The sequence below is a fragment of the Alnus glutinosa genome, chromosome 8 (genome assembly GCF_958979055.1).
Source record: "Alnus glutinosa chromosome 8, dhAlnGlut1.1, whole genome shotgun sequence".
Classification (NCBI taxonomy): domain Eukaryota; kingdom Viridiplantae; phylum Streptophyta; class Magnoliopsida; order Fagales; family Betulaceae; genus Alnus; species Alnus glutinosa.
The window spans coordinates 28,431,210-28,451,702 of NC_084893.1; the positions used below are offsets into that span (position 1 = coordinate 28,431,210).

Below are 20,493 nucleotides of genomic sequence, written 5' to 3' on the forward strand. Positions count from 1 at the left end.
ATATATATATATAATACATATGTATCGACACGATATTGTTTGAACCTAACATGCGAACACGAATTATCACCCTAAGTTACGCAAAAGGAAAAAAAATAATAGCAATGTTGCATTCTTGATCAGATTTTTTCATATAAAAAATAAAAAGCGGTAAACTAGGAATTGTATTCTTAAATTGTTTCCTGATTGGAGAAGTTATCTTAAAGGCGGGTGGTACGTGATGGAATGGAACGGTTTTCCTAGAGTTCAACTAGGATTAGAATAACTCACTAATTTTCCAAGTCCGAACAATATTCCTAGTACAACAAATTCATGTATATATATATATATATATATAGCCTAATACATATGTATCGACACGATATGGTTTGAACCTAACATGCGAACACGAATTATCACCCTAAGTTACGCAAAAGGAAAAAAAAAAAATAGCAATGTTGCATTCTTGATCGGATTTTTTCATATAAAAAATAAAAAGCGGTAAACTAGGAATTGTAATCTTAAATTGTTTCCTGATTAGAAAAGTTATCTTAAAGGCGGGTGGTACGTGATGGAATGAAACGGTTTTCCTAGAGTTCAACTAGGATTAGAATAACTCACTAATTTTCCAAGTCCGAACAATATTCCTAGTACAACAAATTCATATATATATATATATATATATATATAGCCTAATACATATGTATCAACACGATATGATTTGAACCTAACATGCGAACACGAATTATCACCCTAAGTTACGCAAAAGGAAAAAAAAATAATAGCAATGTTGCATTCTTGATCGGATTTTTTCATATAAAAAATAAAAAGCGGTAAACTAGGAATTGTAATCTTAAATTGTTTCCTGATTAGAAAAGTTATCTTAAAGGCGGGTGGTACGTGATGGAATGAAACGGTTTTCCTAGAGTTCAACTAGGATTAGAATAACTCACTAATTTTCCAAGTCCGAACAATATTCCTAGTACAACAAATTCATATATATATATATATATATAGCCTAATACATATGTATCAATACGATATGATTTGAACCTAACATGCGAACACGAATTATCACCCTAAGTTACGCAAAAGGAAAAAAAATAATAGCAATGTTGCATTCTTGATCGGATTTTTTCATATAAAAAATAAAAAGCAGTAAACTAGGAATTGTAATCTTAAACTGTTTCCTGATCAGAAAAGTTATCTTAAAGGCGGGTGGTACGTGATGGAATGGAACGGTTTTCCTAGAGTTCAACTAGGATTAGAATAACTCACTAATTTTCCAAGTCCGAACAATATTCCTAGTACAACAAATTCATATATATATAGCCTAATACATATGTATCGACACGATATGGTTTGAACCTAACATGCGAACACGAATTATCACACTAAGTTATGCAAAATGAAAAAAAATAATAGCAATGTTGCATTCTTGATCGGATTTTTTTATATAAAAAATAAAAAGCGATAAACTAGGAATTGTAATCTTAAATTGTTTCCTGATTAGAAAAGTTATCTTAAAGGCGGGTGGTACGTGATGGAATGGAACGGTTTTCCTAGAGTTCAACTAGGATTAGAATAACTCACTAATTTTCCAAGTCTGAACAATATTCCTAGTACATCAAATTCATATATATATATATATATAGCCTAATACATATGTATCGACACGATATGGTTTGAACCTAACATGCGAACACGAATTATCACCCTAAGTTACGCAAAAGGAAAAAAAATAATAGCAATGTTGCATTCTTGATCGGATTTTTTCATATAAAAAATAAAAAGCGGTAAACTAGGAATTGTAATCTTAAATTGTTTCCTGATTAGAAAAGTTATCTTAAAGGCGGGTGGTACGTGATGGAATGGAACGGTTTTCCTAGAGTTCAACTAGGATTAGAATAACTCACTAATTTTCCAAGTCCGAACAATATTCCTAGTACAACAAATTCATATATATATATATATATATATATATATATAGCCTAATACATATGTATCAACACGATATGATTTGAACCTAACATGCGAACACGAATTATCACCCTAAGTTACGCAAAAGGAAAAAAAATAATAGCAATTTTGCATTCTTGATCGGATTTTTTCATATAAAAAATAAAAAACAGTAAACTAGGAATTGTAATCTTAAACTGTTTCCTGATTAGAAAAGTTATCTTAAAGGCGGGTGGTACGTGATGGAATGGAACGGTTTTCCTAGAGTTCAACTAGGATTAGAATAACTCACTAATTTTCCAAGTCCGAACAATATTCCTAGTACAACAAATTCATAAATATATAGCCTAATACATATGTATCGACACGATATGGTTTGAACCTAACATGCGAACACGAATTATCACACTAAGTTATGCAAAATGAAAAAAAATAATAGCAATGTTGCATTCTTGATCGGATTTTTTTATATAAAAAATAAAAAGCGATAAACTAGGAATTGTAATCTTAAATTGTTTCCTGATCAGAAAAGTTATCTTAAAGGCGGGTGGTACGTGATGGAATGGAACGGTTTTCCTAGAGTTCAACTAGGATTAGAATAACTCACTAATTTTCCAAGTCCGAACAATATTCCTAGTACAACAAATTCATATATATATATATATAGCCTAATACATATGTATCGACAGAATATGGTTTGAATCTAACATGCGAACACGAATTATCACCCTAAATTACGCAAAAGGAAAAAAAAATAATAGCAATGTTGCATTCTTGATCGGATTTTTTCATATAAAAAATAAAAAGCGGTAAACTAGGAATTGTAATCTTAAATTGTTTCCTGATTAGAAAAGTTATCTTAAAGGCGGGTGGTACGTGATGGAATGGAACGGTTTTCCTAGAGTTCAACTAGGATTAGAATAACTCACTAATTTTCCAAGTCCGAACAATATTCCTAGTACAACAAATTCATATATATATATATATATAGCCTAATACATATGTATCAACACGATATGATTTGAACCTAACATGCGAACACGAATTATCACCCTAAGTTACGCAAAAGGAAAAAAAATAATAGCAATGTTGCATTCTTGATTGGATTTTTTCATATAAAAAATAAAAAGCGATAAACTAGGAATTGTAATCTTAAATTGTTTCCTGATCAGAAAAGTTATCTTAAAGGCGGGTGGTACGTGATGGAATGGAACGGTTTTCCTAGAGTTCAACTAGGATTAGAATAACTCACTAATTTTCCAAGTCCGAACAATATTCCTAGTACAACAAATTCATATATATATATATATATAGCCTAATACATATGTATCGACATGATATGGTTTGAACCTAACATGCGAATACGAATTATCACCTTAAGTTACGCAAAAAGAAAAAAAAATAATAGCAATGTTGCATTCTTGATCGGATTTTTACATATAAAAAATAAAAAGCGGTAAACTAAGAATTGTAATCTTAAATTGTTTCCTGATCAGAAAAGTTATCTTAAAGGCGGGTGGTACGTGATGGAATGGAACGGTTTTCCTAGAGTTCAACTAGGATTAGAATAACTCACTAATTTTCCAAGTCCGAACAATATTCCTAGTACAACAAATTCATATATATATATATATAGCCTAATACATATGTATCGACATGATATGGTTTGAACCTAACATGCGAATACGAATTATCACCTTAAGTTACGCAAAAAGAAAAAAAATAATAGTAATGTTGCATTCTTGATCGGATTTTTACATATAAAAAATAAAAAGCGGTAAACTAAGAATTGTAATCTTAAATTGTTTCCTGATCAGAAAAGTTATCTTAAAGGCGGGTGGTACGTGATGGAATAGAACGGTTTTCCTAGAGTTCAACTAGGATTAGAATAACTCACTAATTTTCCAAGTCCGAACAGTATTCCTAGTACAACAAATTCATATATATATATATATATACATATATAGGGATTGCAGAGTACGTACGTGAATGACACAAAATTTTCATATTGCTTTTCCACCAATCGATGGCTCCATTAATGTCCTGGTCTGACCTCCCAGAAGAGCTGCTAGAGATGATCTTGAGGCAGCCAACGCATGTTGTTAATCTTTACCACTACCGCGACGTGTGTCGTTCATGGCGGTCCGTTGCCGACAAGCTGTTGGCGTCGTCACCTCCACACCTATTCGTCTACGAAAAGAGTATAGAATGCGTACGGTTGTTCAATATTTTCACTGGCGAATCGAGCTCGTGTAAAATTCCGGAGTTCAAGACTCGTGATGGGCAGCCCTTGTTACCCAGAAGCGTCTACTCCTGGCATGGTTGGCTGGCAATGGATTGCATGACCACATCTGATCATCGCAAGAATCACGATCATCATATCTTTCTCTGTAACCCATTCTCAAGAGCTCGGATTCGGCTCCCGACGCTCACACTTGACCACTCTGTAGATACCCATGATATCAAGTTCCTTTTGTCATCTAAACACACAAGTCCAAGTTCAATTAATGCTTTAGCTGTTCGTCGAAGCCAATTTCTTAAGGAAACATTGATGTTTTGGAAACCAGGAGATGAGGAGTGGACACCCATTGTTAATCCTTTTGAGAAGCCGACGTGGGTTGTTGATATTATAAGCTACAAGGGTGGATTCTGTTCAATGGACTTCTCCGGGAACGTTACACAATTTGAGTTGAGTCCTTTTCCTCTTGCCAAAGAAATTCCAACAAGGAATACTATTAATAACAGTGCGAACCTTTTTTATCATGCATCTTCCTATCTGGTGGAATCGATGTGTGGGGATCTGTTGATGGTTCATAGATGTTTCTACCCACAGGAGTTTAAGGTTTACAGATTGGATTCGGAGAGGCTGGAGTGGGACGAGATCACGAGCTTGGGTGATGAAGCAATTTTCTTGGCTCATAATGAATCTGTGTGCATGCGAGCTGGTGAATCTACCGTATACAGGCAGAATTGCATCTATTTCACAGATGATGTATTGCTATTGCATATACTCAAACAGCCAAGACGCGCAGATGATTTTGGGGTATACGACATGGCAAATAAAACCATCCGTCGGTTCCCTCACTTTTTTCTGTGTCACGATGTTCCACGCCACCGATGGTTCATGTAATAGCAATTTTCAAACTTCCTGCAAAACAAAAAAAAAAAAAAAAAAAAATGATCATCAGAAAACTTCTGGTTCTCGGAGGATGGAAAACACTCCGATCCTTAAATACATAAACTGAAGAAAAAGTGATCTTTGGAGAGTGCCATCTTTTAACATGAGAGGCATTCTGCTCGCTACGTCGTGATCATGAACTGAAGCTGTCTGACTGTTTTACATATGTAGCAGTCATATACTATATTTATTGTACCAACAGTTCACAACGCAATTATAGTACGCATATTTGTTTTCGTAATAGCTATAACCACTTCGAGGCTTTCGAAAATAACTGCACTCTATCTGTTTGATCGAAAGCCGCTTAGGCGTTCTTGTCTTTCTTTTCGGATTCCAGTGTTTCTTTCTATATGGGTTTTTATTTTTTTTTACAGTTTACTGTTCTTAATTGTACACTGCAGAACTGGATATTCTTAATCTTTGTGAATCTGTGACTACTGCAGTATGTATCGTTCATGGCGGTCCCTTGTTGACAAGTCACCTCCACAGCTACTTGTTCGGAATTTCTTTTTCCTGTATAAAATTATTCTTATTATCTATTTAATAGAAATATTGACGTAGCTCTCAAATTTAGAGTGGACTCAAACTTATGTCTTAGATTTATTAAATTAAAAACTGTGATTTCCCTTTCTAATATTAAATTATTCTATCATTTAATTAAACAAAAAATAAAAGACCATTGTTACCATACTTTATTACGATACTGCTGCAAAAAAATTTAGAATTTAATTGGGTACGGGCGATAAAATAATAAATTAAAGATATTCACGTACGATGGATTGGATAGCATTAGTAAATGAGTGTACAACTTAGCGTTTCTCTTTTTTAATATTATTTAAAGGCTGATGGATACTGTCACATCAGCCCAGTAATATAAGTGCAATGAAAATTATGTATGAAGTATTACTCTTTCAAACTTGACTTACTTTTCAAAACAAACTATAAAACTTTTTTTAAAAACTACAAAACACTTTTCAAAAAATAAATTACGAAACATAATTAATAATATATATATTTATTTTAGTGAGGAGATTGTTCATGTACAATTTTTTTTTTTTCTTCAGGTGTAGGGAGTGTTGATTATATGTATAACAAATAAAAATAATAAAATTAAAAAAAAATTGAGATGGTATTGTGGCCATCAGATAGATTTGGCGATTGCGTAGTGGCCACCATATCACCGCCATAATGGCAGCTCGGTGGTGGCTGCCGCCGTCGTGAAGCAACATTTTTTTTATTTCTTTTTTCTTTTGTACAAATATATCTCAATTTTTTTTTCAAATATTGATGCACCAAATCAACTTTCAATTTTTACGTTTTACTTTTCTTTTTTTTTTTTTTTTTTTTTTGGTCAAAACTCAAAACCTAACACTTTTCAAGACTTTACCAAATGGGTCCGCTTTAATGAATCGTTTTCCTCCTATCCGGGTATTTGGCTCCATTAATTTTCAAATTATCCCTAAGAAAACACTAACCGGACCGGAAAGGATCCTTTTTCCCGATCCGAGGACTCAAAAGTCTCAAACCGCCTAAACAAAATACTCGCCCACTCAAGCCAATCTCCGCCAACTTCAACAAAACCTGTCTTCATCTCTTCTTCTCTAAGGTATTACCTTCCAGTTCTTCCTTGGCTGCTTTGTGTATATGTACATGTACATGGATATATTTTTTCGCCACTTACCTTATCGATCCACTTCAACTTCAATAACGTTTCTACCTTTAACTGATAATTCTGGAATCATAATAGGTTCGACTACTTTAAGATATTCTAGAACAAAACAAAAAATTGCTTGCTATGTGTTTGATTAAAATCCGCTTAGAAGTTCTTGTCTTTTTTCTTCCATTATAATGTTTCATTCCATATGGGTTTTGACCGGTGGAGCTATGAATGGGCACTTGTGAACTTTTTGAGCTCTCTTGGTCAATTTCCACTCGTTCATATTATATTGTTTCAAATGAATCCGTTTTGTATTTGGTAGTTTCTGCGACGAATATGTTATTACGTAGTTAATATACATGTTTATTCAAACCATTCAAGGAAATGATATGGTTTTTTCACACACACACACACACACACACATATATATATATATATATTTGTTGCATCGAATTTGGGATTGGTTATCTTTGATAAAATCTTTCTCCTTTTGCCTGTACGAAATTTAGCAGATGGTGCTGTGCTTTCCTTCAACGCCCAAGAAATTGGCGATGACTGTGGCTTGCTTCGCCTCTGGTGCTGCTCTTTTTGCCGTCGGTGTGTATCTCTCTTATGTCAACGTCGCCCCGCAGCAAGCTCGAACTAAAGCTCGGAACGATTTTGTCAAAGAACGATTGAGAAAGAAGTACGGTACACCCACATAACCCATTTTAAACTTCCAGTGGCTCAACTATGCGGGCGGTGCGATTAGAGGAAAGGTCTGAGAGGTGACGAACGTTGTAATGATTGTTGATGGAAGGCAATGATTTTGGCCGTGATTGAATTGCACGCAGACAGATTCCATGGCTCTCACAGAATTATCATGTTAATCTCTTCTTATATAAAAGTCATTCAGCAGTTGATTTTCTTGTCAATTGAAAATAGGACACATAATTTTTTACCCAACTCACAAAACTGACGCGAACTCAATACGAATTTAACAGGTTAAGATTGAAAGATTTGACTCGTTTAATTAGTTGGGTCAGATTAGGATATATATATATATATATAGGCCGGTCAATTTTTGACATGATTAATAAACCCAACACGAACCGAACACAAAATTAGTTGACTATGATTGAGAGGTCTAACCCTAATTAAATTGTTTGGCAATCATATATTCTATTGAGAAACCGTTTGATCATGAGAGGCGTTACAATTAAATCCGATGCAATATGTAATATCATGGCATATGTTCCAACTTACAAACATTCATAGCCTTATCCTGAAAGATCCTCGAGTCGCTTCCCTTCCAAATTGGTTTTAAATTTCTGATTCATCCAATCAATTGTATCTTCCCAGCTTTTGCGCACATTCATGGGAGACTCGTGTAAAGAAAATGCCGTATTTGCTCAGAAAATAGGCCAAAAAAAAGGAGGAAATATCTCCATTGGATCAGTTTCCTCCTCCTGGCCACAAATAGTGCAGACATCCTAAACACTGCCTTAAGTATGCAGCTTATGAAGGGATAAGGACGCCCAAGTTGCTGAAAATCCCAATCCCTTTATCAAAGCCCCTTTGCAAGGGTGACACGCCCCAATCAAGACTCCATATTCACCAAAATCAATTCCCCGAAAGGTAGCAAATAGAGACTCAAATTATTTTCTTGGGTCTTAATTGTTCAGATAATTTATGATTTCTCTCTTCAACCTTTTAAATCAGGCAACAATATGAAGGATAGCCCAACATTTTTCTTCCCTTCTCTTTTCTTACATCTCGTAAAACAAAGCGGGAAGATTGACCCCTCCTTTCCCTTCCCCCTCCACTTCTCCCTCCGGGCACAATACATCCGCCCACTACTATCCAACTTCTTTGGATGGAAAGCTCCCAAACACATTCAGGACATACATTAAAAGGTGGTAGTTGTTGAAAATAAATATCAAGTAAACTAATAATAATATTACGTTCATTAATCACAACAAAAGGCTATAATAATTTTCCGATTAAGAAGTCATACATAAAACAAGAAAAAAACTTCGGGTAAAATTGTTCGTCTTAGCTTAATCTCAATGTCTACTGGAGAGGAAACAAAGGTCATCAAAAATGAAATTCAGATAATGCAAGAATGAGATTCAAAAAATTTAGGCAGCGCCAGCTCCTTTGCCCTTCTTTCTCTGGATCTTCTTCATGTAGAACTCGAGCTCTTTGCCTTCCAAGATATATCTGTTGCAAATCCATTTCACATAACAGTTAAGTACTTGATGTTTAATACAACAAAACAAAACAAAAGTAAATACTGCCATACATATCCAAGAAAATTTAAACAGCAAATTAAAGCTCTCATCAACATATCATAAAATATAACTCGTATCTATCTTTGGAGGTTACAACTAGTTTTTCATACACCTAATTGCATTTAAACGGGGAAGAACAGCATTTGGGGCCATAAAAAACAGGACTTATATAATATATGAAATAAAACATTGTGGGGAAAGGTATAGTCCATAAGCCTTTGTAAATGGACGGATGAAATTGTGAATCTGCAGACACCCCTTAAACAAGATAACAGCCACAAGAAACCTCTAAAGAATATGACTTACAATACCTCTGTAACTAAAAAGATACAAGTGTAGAAAAGTGACATACCCATCAGAACGGCCACATTGGCCAGGTCGTGATGAGATACAGGCTAATAGACGACCACTAGCAAATTGATCTTCAACGTGTGGGTCAAGCTTGCGATTCTGTATACGCTTCTCCAACTTTCTCTGGACATGGTTGCTTTTCTTCACCTCCTCAGTAGCAGCAGCATCACCCTCCTATCAAGCAATTGGAACAATGTCAAAAAAAGGAAGACATTACTGCCCTATGTCAATAAGACAATTTCGAATTTTGTTCAAAAAAATAAAAAAATAACATGACCAACCAAATGAGCTGTTGTTATATAGACCAAAGCTTACTGGACCTTTTTTTTTTTTTTTTTTTTCTCTTCAAAAAATATATTTTCTCATATAAAGTGGATATCCAAAAACAGATATCATGGCAAAACCCATGGTCACATCATCTTATAATACGTTCGAAGTTCGCTAAACTAAGTTATCTATTTTCCTAGCCTTCAATATCCGTTTCCACTCAAGGTCATAGCATACAATCATAAGACATGATAAACAAGAACAATCCACATCTACTAGCACAATTCATACTGTAGATACATAAAAATATACAAATGATATGAGCAAATCAGATTGACATGTTGTTTGCCATCACTGGTCTCAGAAAACACACACTCTGATAAAGCAATTAAAAGAGTGTAATACATAAGATTTATTCATACATTTTGTCAGTCTTTGACGGCAACCCATTCTCATCCAAAGAATAATCAAATAGAACCAGTTCAAACCAAGAAATAACAAACTTTTATATGACATCAATTGCTCAGACCTAAAAAAGGGGAAAAACCCATACAAAATATATCTACCACTGAAAATGTAAAATATCCATTCATAACAACTTCCACCACACAGCGTCTAAAGCCAACCATAGAAAATGGTGCATGCCCACCATTTTAAAGACAAAAATCCAACAAATAATATGAAAAGGTAACAAAACAGAAGAAAAATATTGCCTACCTCCCCTTCTTTCTTGGTGGAAGCTGTAGTCTTCTTCTTGCGACCAATTTCAACTCCATAGTGCTGGAGATACCACTGCTTGAATGGTGCTACATCAACCTGAACAATAGCACCCTTCACCAAAGTCTGGGTACGAACCAGCTCGTTGTTAGATGCATTGTAGACCACATCAAGAATACGCGTCTTCCGGGTCACTGTCTCGCTACCCCACGAGTAGTTTCCAGTGTCAAGCCTCAGCGCACGCCACTTCACATTCCCACCTCGGACCCTAATCCTCCTAACCGTCTTGTTGCTTGACAGCTTTGTGTTTGCAGGCTGCCTTCCGAGCTCGTACCTTTAAAGAAAAAAGACAAACCCATTTACCACGATAATAATGAGAACATTACAAATAGAGATGTTATTTTTCCTTCAAAATGCAAACATAAGATGGACCCTAATTACAGAGAAAAAGGACTGGTTACAAAACAGAAAGTTGTGGTTTTTACATTTCAACTTAAGAGTATAATGGAAAAGCAACAAACAAGGTTATATAGATTAAGGTCTAGGCAATTATGGTAATATGTCCAAAGTAAGAGAGATTTTGTGAACTATAGATCAAAAATAAGACAACCCTGTTGATCAGGAGAGTAAAATATATTACAGTTTCAAGAGATTCTGGCATACAGGGAGATGGGGATAACTTTCCTTCAGATATAAAACAAATCCACCAATCAGAGCAGAAACGAAGACGAACTGATAAGCCTTGGACGCTTATGGATTTTTAGTGTTACTTTCTATCCGAAACAAACCGTACCCAAAAATCATACCAAAAAAAAAACATGGAAACTAATTAGCCTCATCTAAAGCGCTTAAAGTTTAAGGATATACTATTGAATTATCCTTGGATACCTAAGAAACACAGGAAAATAAGAGAAATTTAAAACCAAGATTATCCAAGTACAACAATCAAACTAATTTCTCCTCCATACAAAAATAACATAAATCAAAGGTTTTAACAGCGTCCTTTCAATTTTCTCTCCAAATTTTTTCACATACCAAACAATACCATAAATGAACGAGAAAAAGAATTTGAACAAAATTTAGGAAGTATATGGGATTTCAAAGTTACTTGCGCTTCTTCCTCCAGGCCTTCTTCTTGCCACCAGTAGCACGTCTCTTGTGCATGGAATCACGAGAAATACCTACAAATCCACATCATCTCTCCAAATTAGAATCAAAACATTGAGACCAAAGACCAAAAACTGAAAGGAGATTTAAAAAATTAGAGTAAATTGAGAGATACCCATTTTGGCTGAGTGGGAGTTCTACGGTTTCTGTCTCCCACAAGCCCCCAAATCTCTGCTGAAAAGCTAGGGTCTTCGAAGAAGAAAATGAGAAGGGAGGCGAGCTAGGTTTATCTCTAAACCCTAGTTTTAAAATTACTATTGTGTCCTTGATGTCTTTTAGGTATTGAGGGCAAGAGAGTGAAGATCCAGCTGTTTGTGGAAATAAAATATAGAACGTTTGATTACGTGGCATGTTAGCACTTTAACGGTTGTGATTTACAGGGCATTCTTGGGCCTACATATTAGGCCCTTAGGAACAGACTGGGCTGAGTATTTTAGGTCTATCAATTGCTTATTTTTTAGTGATAATACAAAGTAGAGTTAATTTAGAGCATTCCAATCCGAAGATGCAAATTTTTATCTATTCTAGATAATTAAAATTTATTTTTTTGCTAGTTTAGCTAACCACTTTCAAAACTATCATCCATCCGATTATCTAGATTTTTATCTATTTTATTAAAATAATTATTTTTAAATTTATTATTATTATTTTTGTTAAAATCGTGATCAGGACAAAGAAACGGAGGACTGAGCTTCAGTCACCGTCAAGAACTCCAAGCCAGCAACGATGAGCTTGCCAGATCGCACCAGCTCCGGCCGACTTTGAAGACCAGCCCGGCAATCCGGTAGTCGTCACCGTCGAGATCTCCAACCCCCGAGCCAGCAAAGATGAGCTCGCCATATCGCGTCGAAGCGAGATCGCTCCAGCTCCGACCGACTTTGAAGACCAGCCCTGTGATCTGGTAGTCGTCACCGTCAAGATCTCCAACCCCCAAGCCAACAACGATGAGCTCGCTAGATTGCTCCAACTCTAGCCGACTCTAAATCTCCAAACGAACAAGGACATGTACCAGCCCGGCAATTCGACAGTCGTCACTGTCGAGATCTCTAACCCCCGAGCCAACGACGATGAGCTTGCTTGTACTTCCTGGAGAGACTGCCGGCAAGCGGAAGAAAGAAGAAGAAAGTGAGAGAAACAATCATTAAAAAAAAAAAAAAAAAAAAAAAAAAACACATCGATGGATCTGTGAACAGTGCAACGCCTCATGCGGCATTGCACTGTTCACAGATGTTCAACAAATCTAAATTGGCGTTGGGATAGAGAAGCCGATGGAGGGGTGTTTTTGTGGTTTGCTTATGTATTATAGATTTATAGTGAGTTTTACATAACCCACTGTGAATGCTCTTACATTCATCTTACCCATACTAATGTAACGTGTTTTAAGTGACTTTTCATTTAAAACACGTCATATTATATAATTTTATAAAGTCAATATAAATAATATTATCTAATTACATACAACAACTTAAAGACAAAAGTTTCTTTTCAAAAAAATAAAATAAAAATTAAAGCTAAAAGTCTTAAATAACTTGTTATTCGGTGGGTTTGAACAACTTTATTTTTATTTTTTTTTCTTTCTGTTTCACTTTGAATCACATATGGTATATCGCTTATGGGCATATACACAATATAGTACATTCGTCTATCTGCCATCAAAAAATCTAACAAAATTCTATCAAACTAATCAAATTTGACACATTTCATTAACCTTATTAAAAAAATAATAATAAAGTAATAAAATTTTAAAAACTTAAATTTAAAAATCAAGAAAAAAAAAATGTGGCCACTATTTTTAACCTATAGGAGTGACTGAGCCACCTTTAGGATTGATTTGGGGGTAGCGCGGCCACCCTCATTTGGCTTGGAGGTAGTTTCGAGTACCTCCTAAGACTTATATGGGGGCAGCCGAACCACCTCATGGCCATAAGGATGGTTCAACCACCCTAAGGCCCTTTGAGGTAGTATTGTCACGCCCAAATTGGCCCTAAAGGTGACTCACTGCCCCTATAGGCCAAAATAGGGGTAGCTGACCATCCTCATCAGTCAAAATGGAGGTGGCATTGGCTCAAAGGAGTGGCTCGAACCACCTGTTTCTGTTCTTTTCTTTTCTTTTTTTTTCTTGATTTTTAAATAGAAGTTTTTTAAATTTTTAAATTTTATTATTTTTTTTTAATAAAGTATATGACACACATTAAGTTTTGATTGGTTTAACGTGAAATTTTGTTAGTTTTCTTGATGGCAGATGGACTAAGGTACTATTTGGGTATATGCCTATAGGAGTGTTATCATCTGTGATCGAAAGTGAAATCGAGAGGAGGAAAAATATAGTTGTTAAATTTCAATGGGTAAAAATGTATTTAACCCTAAAATTTGTTCAAAGCCGTGGCTTTTAGTTGAAACGAACTTTGGAAAATGTTTGGGTAAAAAATTATGCAATAAAATTAACAGAAAAATTTAATTGTTTGGTAGTTAATGTGATAAATGATAAACGAACTGTCACATCAGTTTGTAAAAAATTTATAATAAAAGCTATAATTCCATAGTGGCTCTCAGAAAAATCTAGAAGTGCAAGGTAATTTAATTTTATGATGAAATTTAAAATCAGTTTTATTTGTTCTCTTTTTTTTCCTTAAACTTTGGCTATTTTTACTATTGCTCGTTTATGCTTCAGGCATAGAGTGACATTAAAATACAAATAATTATATGCAGGTATTTAATGGAGTAGTCCCCAAAGGTTGCTCAATCGGCTGGGGGCTACGCCTCATGAAGTGGAGGTTACTAGTTGGAATCTTCCCTCCCACTCTAATGTGGACATGTCAAAAAAAAAAAAAAAAAAAAAAAAGGTATTTAATGGAGTAGGGTTTTGAATTTTCCATATTTTAGTTGCTAGTTTTCCATTTATGCTATGTTTGTTTCGCTGTGAAATGGTTTTCGTCGTAAAATATTTTCAGGGAAGTAATTTTTTAGAAAAATGTTTTTTGTCGAAATTATTTTCCGGTGTTTGGCGCGTACGGAAAATTACAAATATTTTTTTATATTTTTATTCAATCATATTAATTTAAAAAAAATAAATTTTATTCACAACATAAAAATATATTAATATAAAATAATACAAATATATATATATTTGGCGCATACGGATTTTGGCAAAAGTGGTCGGAATCTGGCCATTTGTACTGGATTCCGACAATCCCGACCAGTTGATCGGAAGCCGGCCATCCTGGCCAGCTGGCTGGGATCTGCTGTTCTGGGAGTATCTCGACCATAACAGCCGTATCCGGCAGGATCCCAGCTAGACTTTCGGGGATTCGACCAGAACAGACGGATCTCGACCGAAATTTGGCACAATACTGCAGGAATCCAGCGACGGTAGCCGGATGTCGCTAGATTCTGGCATAATTTTTCAGATTCCGGCATCGACCGGTGCCGGAATTTGGCTTGTCGAAATCCAGCGATAGTCAACTAGTTGAACATAAAGGTCGACTGTGTCGTTTAAAAGAGGGTCGACTGCATCTGTCATCAACGAAAAATGATTTACGCATTTAAAAAGCGTAAATCATTTTCTAAAATTTACTAAGTATTTTTGGTCAAACGGAAATTATTTTTTGGTTGACCATTACTTTCGTCCGTACCAAACACCGAAAAATGTCGAAATTATTTTTCAGAAACTATTTTAGGTCGAAACAAACGAAACATTAGAAACAACATGAACATTTCAATTTTTACCAGTTTTTATCCAGCAATTAAAATTGGGTGGCACAATCTAACGGATGCAAGCCAGAAAAGTTGAACATGAAATAAAATAAAATAAAATAAAATGAATTGAATGAAATAAATAACAAAGGGATGCAAAATAAATTCAAATACTGAGATTAAACCAACAGATAAATATGTGGGAAAGTAGAGCATCACAAGACATCCAATGAAGTACATTAAAGAACAATCATAGAGTCAATTGTAAAAGAACATGTCCATAAATTGAGCAAAAAATTGCTAATCCAAGAAAGAACACTTCACAAAAACAAAGGCAAGCCCATAATGTGAAGTGTGTAGCCCTGGCCGCTTGTAAACGTAAACATCTAAGTGTCAGACTTTCAGTAACTTTTATTGGTTCAGAATGAAGCTGGTGGATCCTATTCCCTAATCCTGATCAATAATTCTCCTTACAATTTGTGCAAATGTGAGAGCGCAGCTTGTTCGGTCTCACACCAAGCTGATTATTGCAGTTAATGCCACTTACCCACTTCGGAATCGCAGCCCATTCGTGCAAAGTCCCAGTCTTCGACACATTTGGAGGATTTGACGATGGGGTTCTCAATGGTGGGTTCATTGGGTTCTCAAATCTCGGTGAGAAATTCTCATCGAAGGAGGTTAAAGTTTCAATCTTTTAGTGAAAGAGCAACACATACCATAACTTTCAAGTCTCATCCAGCAAAGGTTTTGTTGAGCAAGCGTGAAGCAATTGAATTTGAGGAGAGAACAAGCCCAAATGAGGTACCCCCTTTTGATCTTCTCTAATGTTTAGCTGTGGAGTGTGGAATTTTCTCTTCTTCTTTTTTTCTTTTTTCTTTGTTATGAATTTTTTGAAGTACTCGTTATTCTGCCAGTGTGAATTAATTGGTGTTCCAGAGGACAACAGTCAACAAACCTCATTGAGAATTTGAGATTAACCCACTTTCTAGTTCTCCTTCATTTTTTTCTTTCTTTTGGGGGTTCTATCTGAGCTTGTAGATTTTGATTGCCATTTGATAGAATTAGAGGAACACCAAATCTGTTGGAAAAGTACAGCTTTCTATTGACTGCTTTGATGGAGTGACTATGCTGAATAAGTCTGAAAAATAAGATATTGGTGACATTAATGAATGTTTCTTGACATTCCAATCAATAGCAGTAGTAATAATTGGTTCTGTTTGGTGTTTGACACAGAAACAAGTGAGTTCGTAATTGTATATGTATAGGTTCACAAACACGCCGTTATTGTCTAGATTAATTCTTACAGATGCGTGCACAACAAAATAAGTGAGATGGGTTGTTATCTGGACTATATTGAAATCTTTCATGCGCCAGGAACAAATTTTATTTTTTCCAATAAAAAAGCAAAAAAGAATGAGAAGCAGAAGTAATGGTTGCCCTCTAAAATGAAGGGGATGTCTATGCTTGGTGAGAAATGGCAGCATGTTAAAGTTTAAGAAAACAGAAATGTATTCCAACCACTTGTTGAGTTTTTAGATGCCCGTTCTGCAGCATGTGCTTCTACTTAGACACATCTTTTCAGTGAAATGCTACACAGCTGTTTGAATAAAAGAATTATTATGAGATCATAGGAAGGAGCAGGATCTGGTGGGTGCGGTGAACTTAAAAAAGTAGAAACATGTTGCTACTTTGTTGATGAAATTCTTTTTCATTTCATAGGAAAGATAGAATAGCTTCCCTTTTTGGGTGTGAGACGGATAAACAAGCTCTCTTTCAGCTCATAAGTGGATGCATTGCATTTCCTACTTTTGATTTGTACCAAAACAAATAGAAGTTCAATCTCTTAACCTCTTAACATATGAGTTTGAATTCCTAACATATGACTTCAATCTCCTAATATTTCTTGCAAAGCAGATAAACAGCTTGTCTAGCTACACACAAATAGCATTCTTATACACAAAAAATAAGAGCTTTGAATTCCTTTTTATCTCCAGTTCATACTCAGCTATCTGAGACCGGTTAATGTCAAGAGCTTGTATTTCCTACTATTAGGGAGGTTGGTATATCTGTTTCTGTTCTGGCTGGTGGTAAGGGCAAATCTGAGGGATATCTTAGTGCAATTGTTACTTTCTTGCCAAACTCAACCGATTTGAGGGGTGAGTTTTGTTTGGGGGTGGGGTGTTGGAGAAGTGAAAGTGGACTATGTAATTTATGGATCTTGATGCCAGGATTTGGAACTTCTTATTGGTTGCAGCCATTTTCTTTAATCCGAGAGTTTTGTGCACTGCTGCAAAAATTGTGAATATTGTGAATCTCAAATGCTTTGCAATTTTTATGAATGCTTGAAAGGGCTTACTAGCTAGCTTGTTTTAATTGTTTGAAAGGTCAGAAAAGAGATAGAACAATGCTATGAACTCATACACAGACTTGGGAGGGGAGTTGTGTATTTGGGTTCTTCCAGGATGGGAACTGGTCATTCACATTACAAGCAAGCACTAGAGTTGGGCAGAGAGGCAAGTGACTTTATATATTGCTTCCTTTGCTTTTCTATATCACACATGCTTGTAGATATTTGTATCTGAATCAGGCATATATTTACATGCACCAAGAATACTGTTGAGACTTAGCAGCACACAACCACAGATTGCATCCTGGAAGTACAATTTTCATATTGACTGAGCTTCTTCCACCTTCCATAGAACAGATTGCCAACCTTTTGGGCTGCACTTCATGGTCAGGGGCTGGTCCCGGGCTAATGGATGCTGCTACTAAAGGTGCTTTACAAGCAGGAAGACCAGTTGGTGGGTTTAAGATAGGTAAAGAAGCTGGCGAATGGACATCGTCAAACTTTCATTCATATCTTCCCTCAGAAGCTTACCTTACTTGCAGGTAATATACTTTTGATGGCAGCTTTTGCTTTTTAGCAAAAAAACAAAAGCATTAACAAACAATTCAAAACACAAAAATCTCAAAACTACTTTCACTTTTACCGGTTTATGTCACATCACAACCAAAAAAAAAAAAGGGGGCTCTCTAAAAAGTCTTACCTAACGAACTTGCCACCTTGTCATCATATTTTGATGCTTCTCAGTTGAATGAACTGTGTTTTAATACTGCAGGTTTTTTTCTGCGAGGAAGCATGGGTTGGTGGATGCTGCAGTTAGGGGCAGTTGTTCTGATAGAACTGCTGTTGTTGCTCTCCCTGGAGGTATTGGTACTCTAGACGAGGTGTTTGAGATATTAGCATTAATTCAACTGGAAAGGATTGGATCACAGCTTCCTGTTCCCTTCCTTTTAGTGAACTATGACTCATTCTATTCGAAGCTATTAGACTTTCTCGATGATTGTGAGGGTTGGGGTACTGTGTCCAAAGGAGAGGTTGCATCACTATGGAAGGTCTGCAGCAATAACTCAGAGGCTTTGGCTTATTTGGCAGAATTTTATAGTCTCCCCCTTAGTGACAAATGCAAGCATGGGACTGAACTGCAAAGTCCACGTGGGTCAGTTTCTTCATAACTTTTGGGTTTGATGATGAACTAATTTTTATGAGATTCCTTTTTCACTAATAATCATTTAAAAATTTAGGCATGGAAGTTTTTATGTACCTCTGCAGACTGCAATGGGAAAAAGCTATCATAAAGACATGATTCATGTTCTATACTTTGTGATAATTTGGTTGGAATCAGTTTGCAGAATCTGCTTACAAAGAAAAAATAAATGTAGCTCACAAGTAATTCTATAATTATGGTAAAGAATAAACTACAAGTTAAAGAAGTGTAGCTCACCCAGAAAATGCCTGTTTCTGGTTTTCTAATTTATATGCATATACTTCGGTTGATAGTTATTTTTTTCAAGAGAAATTCTGCAAGGTGGTTAAGTTTTCTAAAGAGAGTAATGCCACTACTTTTATCGCACTTTTATCTTACTTTGCTGATGTGGCACTATCAATTAGTCATTGGATTTTTTTTTTTTAAAAAAAAACGGTTGATTTAAAGGCTAATTAGTGTCACATCAGCAACATGGGATAAAGGTGAAATAAAATGTGTCTTAGGATTCGTATATCTCTCTCCTTCAATGAGTGAATTGGTATTGGATAAGTGCACCACAAGGTGACACCAACTCACAAGGAGATATATATTTTTGCAGACAATTCATTTTGTCAAAAAGACTTCATCAGAATATTTAAAATTCGATCGGCCGAAGTTTTTCTCTAAATTGAATTGGAAGAATTTTCTTGAATTTAGCCTATTAAACCAATATATGTTCGAAATGCATGTGATTTCACGTGAGAATAACATCCTCTATTATAAATAAATAAATAAAAAAAAATCATTTCTTTATTCCTTCTGCACTCATCTTACACACGTTGTAAAGTAAGAGTTCAACAGCAATTGAGACTCCTACTTGACAATTAGATACTTGGTAAACTAGACTCTTACTTAGACAATAATATGAAGATTGCAACCCAACTGAAATATAAAGATTACAACAAAATAACGAACTACAAGATGAGTGCCTAACATGTGCATCATATACCATGACCCCCGATTGATCAAAAAACACAAACGGAAGACAAGCATACTCCAACATTTCACATCATGCAGCAATATTGAATCCGCTTTTCTTCACTCTTTTTGAGAGCCGCCGCCGCCGCCGGAGGTGGTGGTAGTGTTTGTCTATCAACCACCGGCAACGACGCATGCGGAGAGGATTGAGCCACCATCTCAGAGCGTTGGCAGTTTTCATCCACATAGGCCAGCCTTCCATACTGATTATTTCCATAGCCATAGCCCAGAGCTCCATATTGATGATTTAGACTATAGCCATTTACATAGTCATAGCCTAGTCTTCTATATTGACCATATTCATCGTAGTAACCATCTCCTTGCATTACAGGATTGTTCTTATTTTGACGTCTAGAATCAACCCAACAGAGTTCTGCATGTTTTGCTTTTGATAGCCTTCTCATAAGCCTGCCTGCGTCTATATTACCCGATACATATGCAATTCCTTCTTGGGAATCAATGTTGAAGGATACACCTAATAAAAAGAATAATATAAATATATTAATTTACACCATCTTTGGTTACATTATAAATATATTAATTTAGTGTGTGTTTCGGCCCGTGATTTTGCAGCCTAAAGTATTTTGTTTAGGATTGCGTTTGAAAAAAAATTGATTGTTCAAGGCAAGGGGGTGTCAGGTGTGTATGTTATACACAATAATAATTGAGTGTCTGTTTGGTTTAGCG

At 35.5% G+C, this 20,493-nt stretch overlaps 3 protein-coding genes and 1 long non-coding RNA gene across 4 annotated transcripts; 3 read left to right on the forward strand and 1 right to left on the reverse strand.

Moving 5' to 3' along the window:
• The first annotated feature begins 3,964 nt into the window (after nt 1–3,964).
• On the forward strand, nt 3,965–5,068 carry LOC133876338 (F-box protein At2g26160-like). Its single transcript, XM_062314607.1, has one exon. The coding sequence runs from the start codon at nt 3,965–3,967 to the stop codon at nt 5,066–5,068; it is 1,104 nt and encodes a 367-aa protein (XP_062170591.1).
• A 1,442-nt stretch (nt 5,069–6,510) lies between these two features.
• LOC133876371 (uncharacterized) lies at nt 6,511–7,681 on the forward strand. The gene is made up of 2 exons (XR_009901525.1): nt 6,511–6,722; nt 7,286–7,681. It is a non-coding gene; the product is annotated as an uncharacterized LOC133876371 (long non-coding RNA).
• A 1,040-nt stretch (nt 7,682–8,721) lies between these two features.
• On the reverse strand, nt 8,722–11,812 carry LOC133876028 (small ribosomal subunit protein eS8y-like). Its single transcript, XM_062314332.1, has 5 exons — nt 11,664–11,812; nt 11,490–11,562; nt 10,382–10,715; nt 9,399–9,571; nt 8,722–8,975 (listed from the first exon to the last, which is right to left on the reverse strand). The coding sequence occupies exons 1-5, from the start codon at nt 11,665–11,667 to the stop codon at nt 8,894–8,896; spliced, it is 666 nt and encodes a 221-aa protein (XP_062170316.1). The 5' UTR covers nt 11,668–11,812; the 3' UTR covers nt 8,722–8,893.
• Nucleotides 11,813–15,555: 3,743 nt separating this feature from the next.
• Nucleotides 15,556–18,897, forward strand: LOC133874671 (probable cytokinin riboside 5'-monophosphate phosphoribohydrolase LOGL9). The gene is made up of 4 exons (XM_062312545.1): nt 15,556–16,042; nt 17,626–17,754; nt 17,946–18,130; nt 18,361–18,897. Exons 1-4 carry the CDS (start codon nt 15,854–15,856, stop codon nt 18,755–18,757), a joined length of 900 nt encoding a protein of 299 aa, XP_062168529.1. The 5' UTR covers nt 15,556–15,853; the 3' UTR covers nt 18,758–18,897.
• Nucleotides 18,898–20,493: the final 1,596 nt, after the last annotated feature.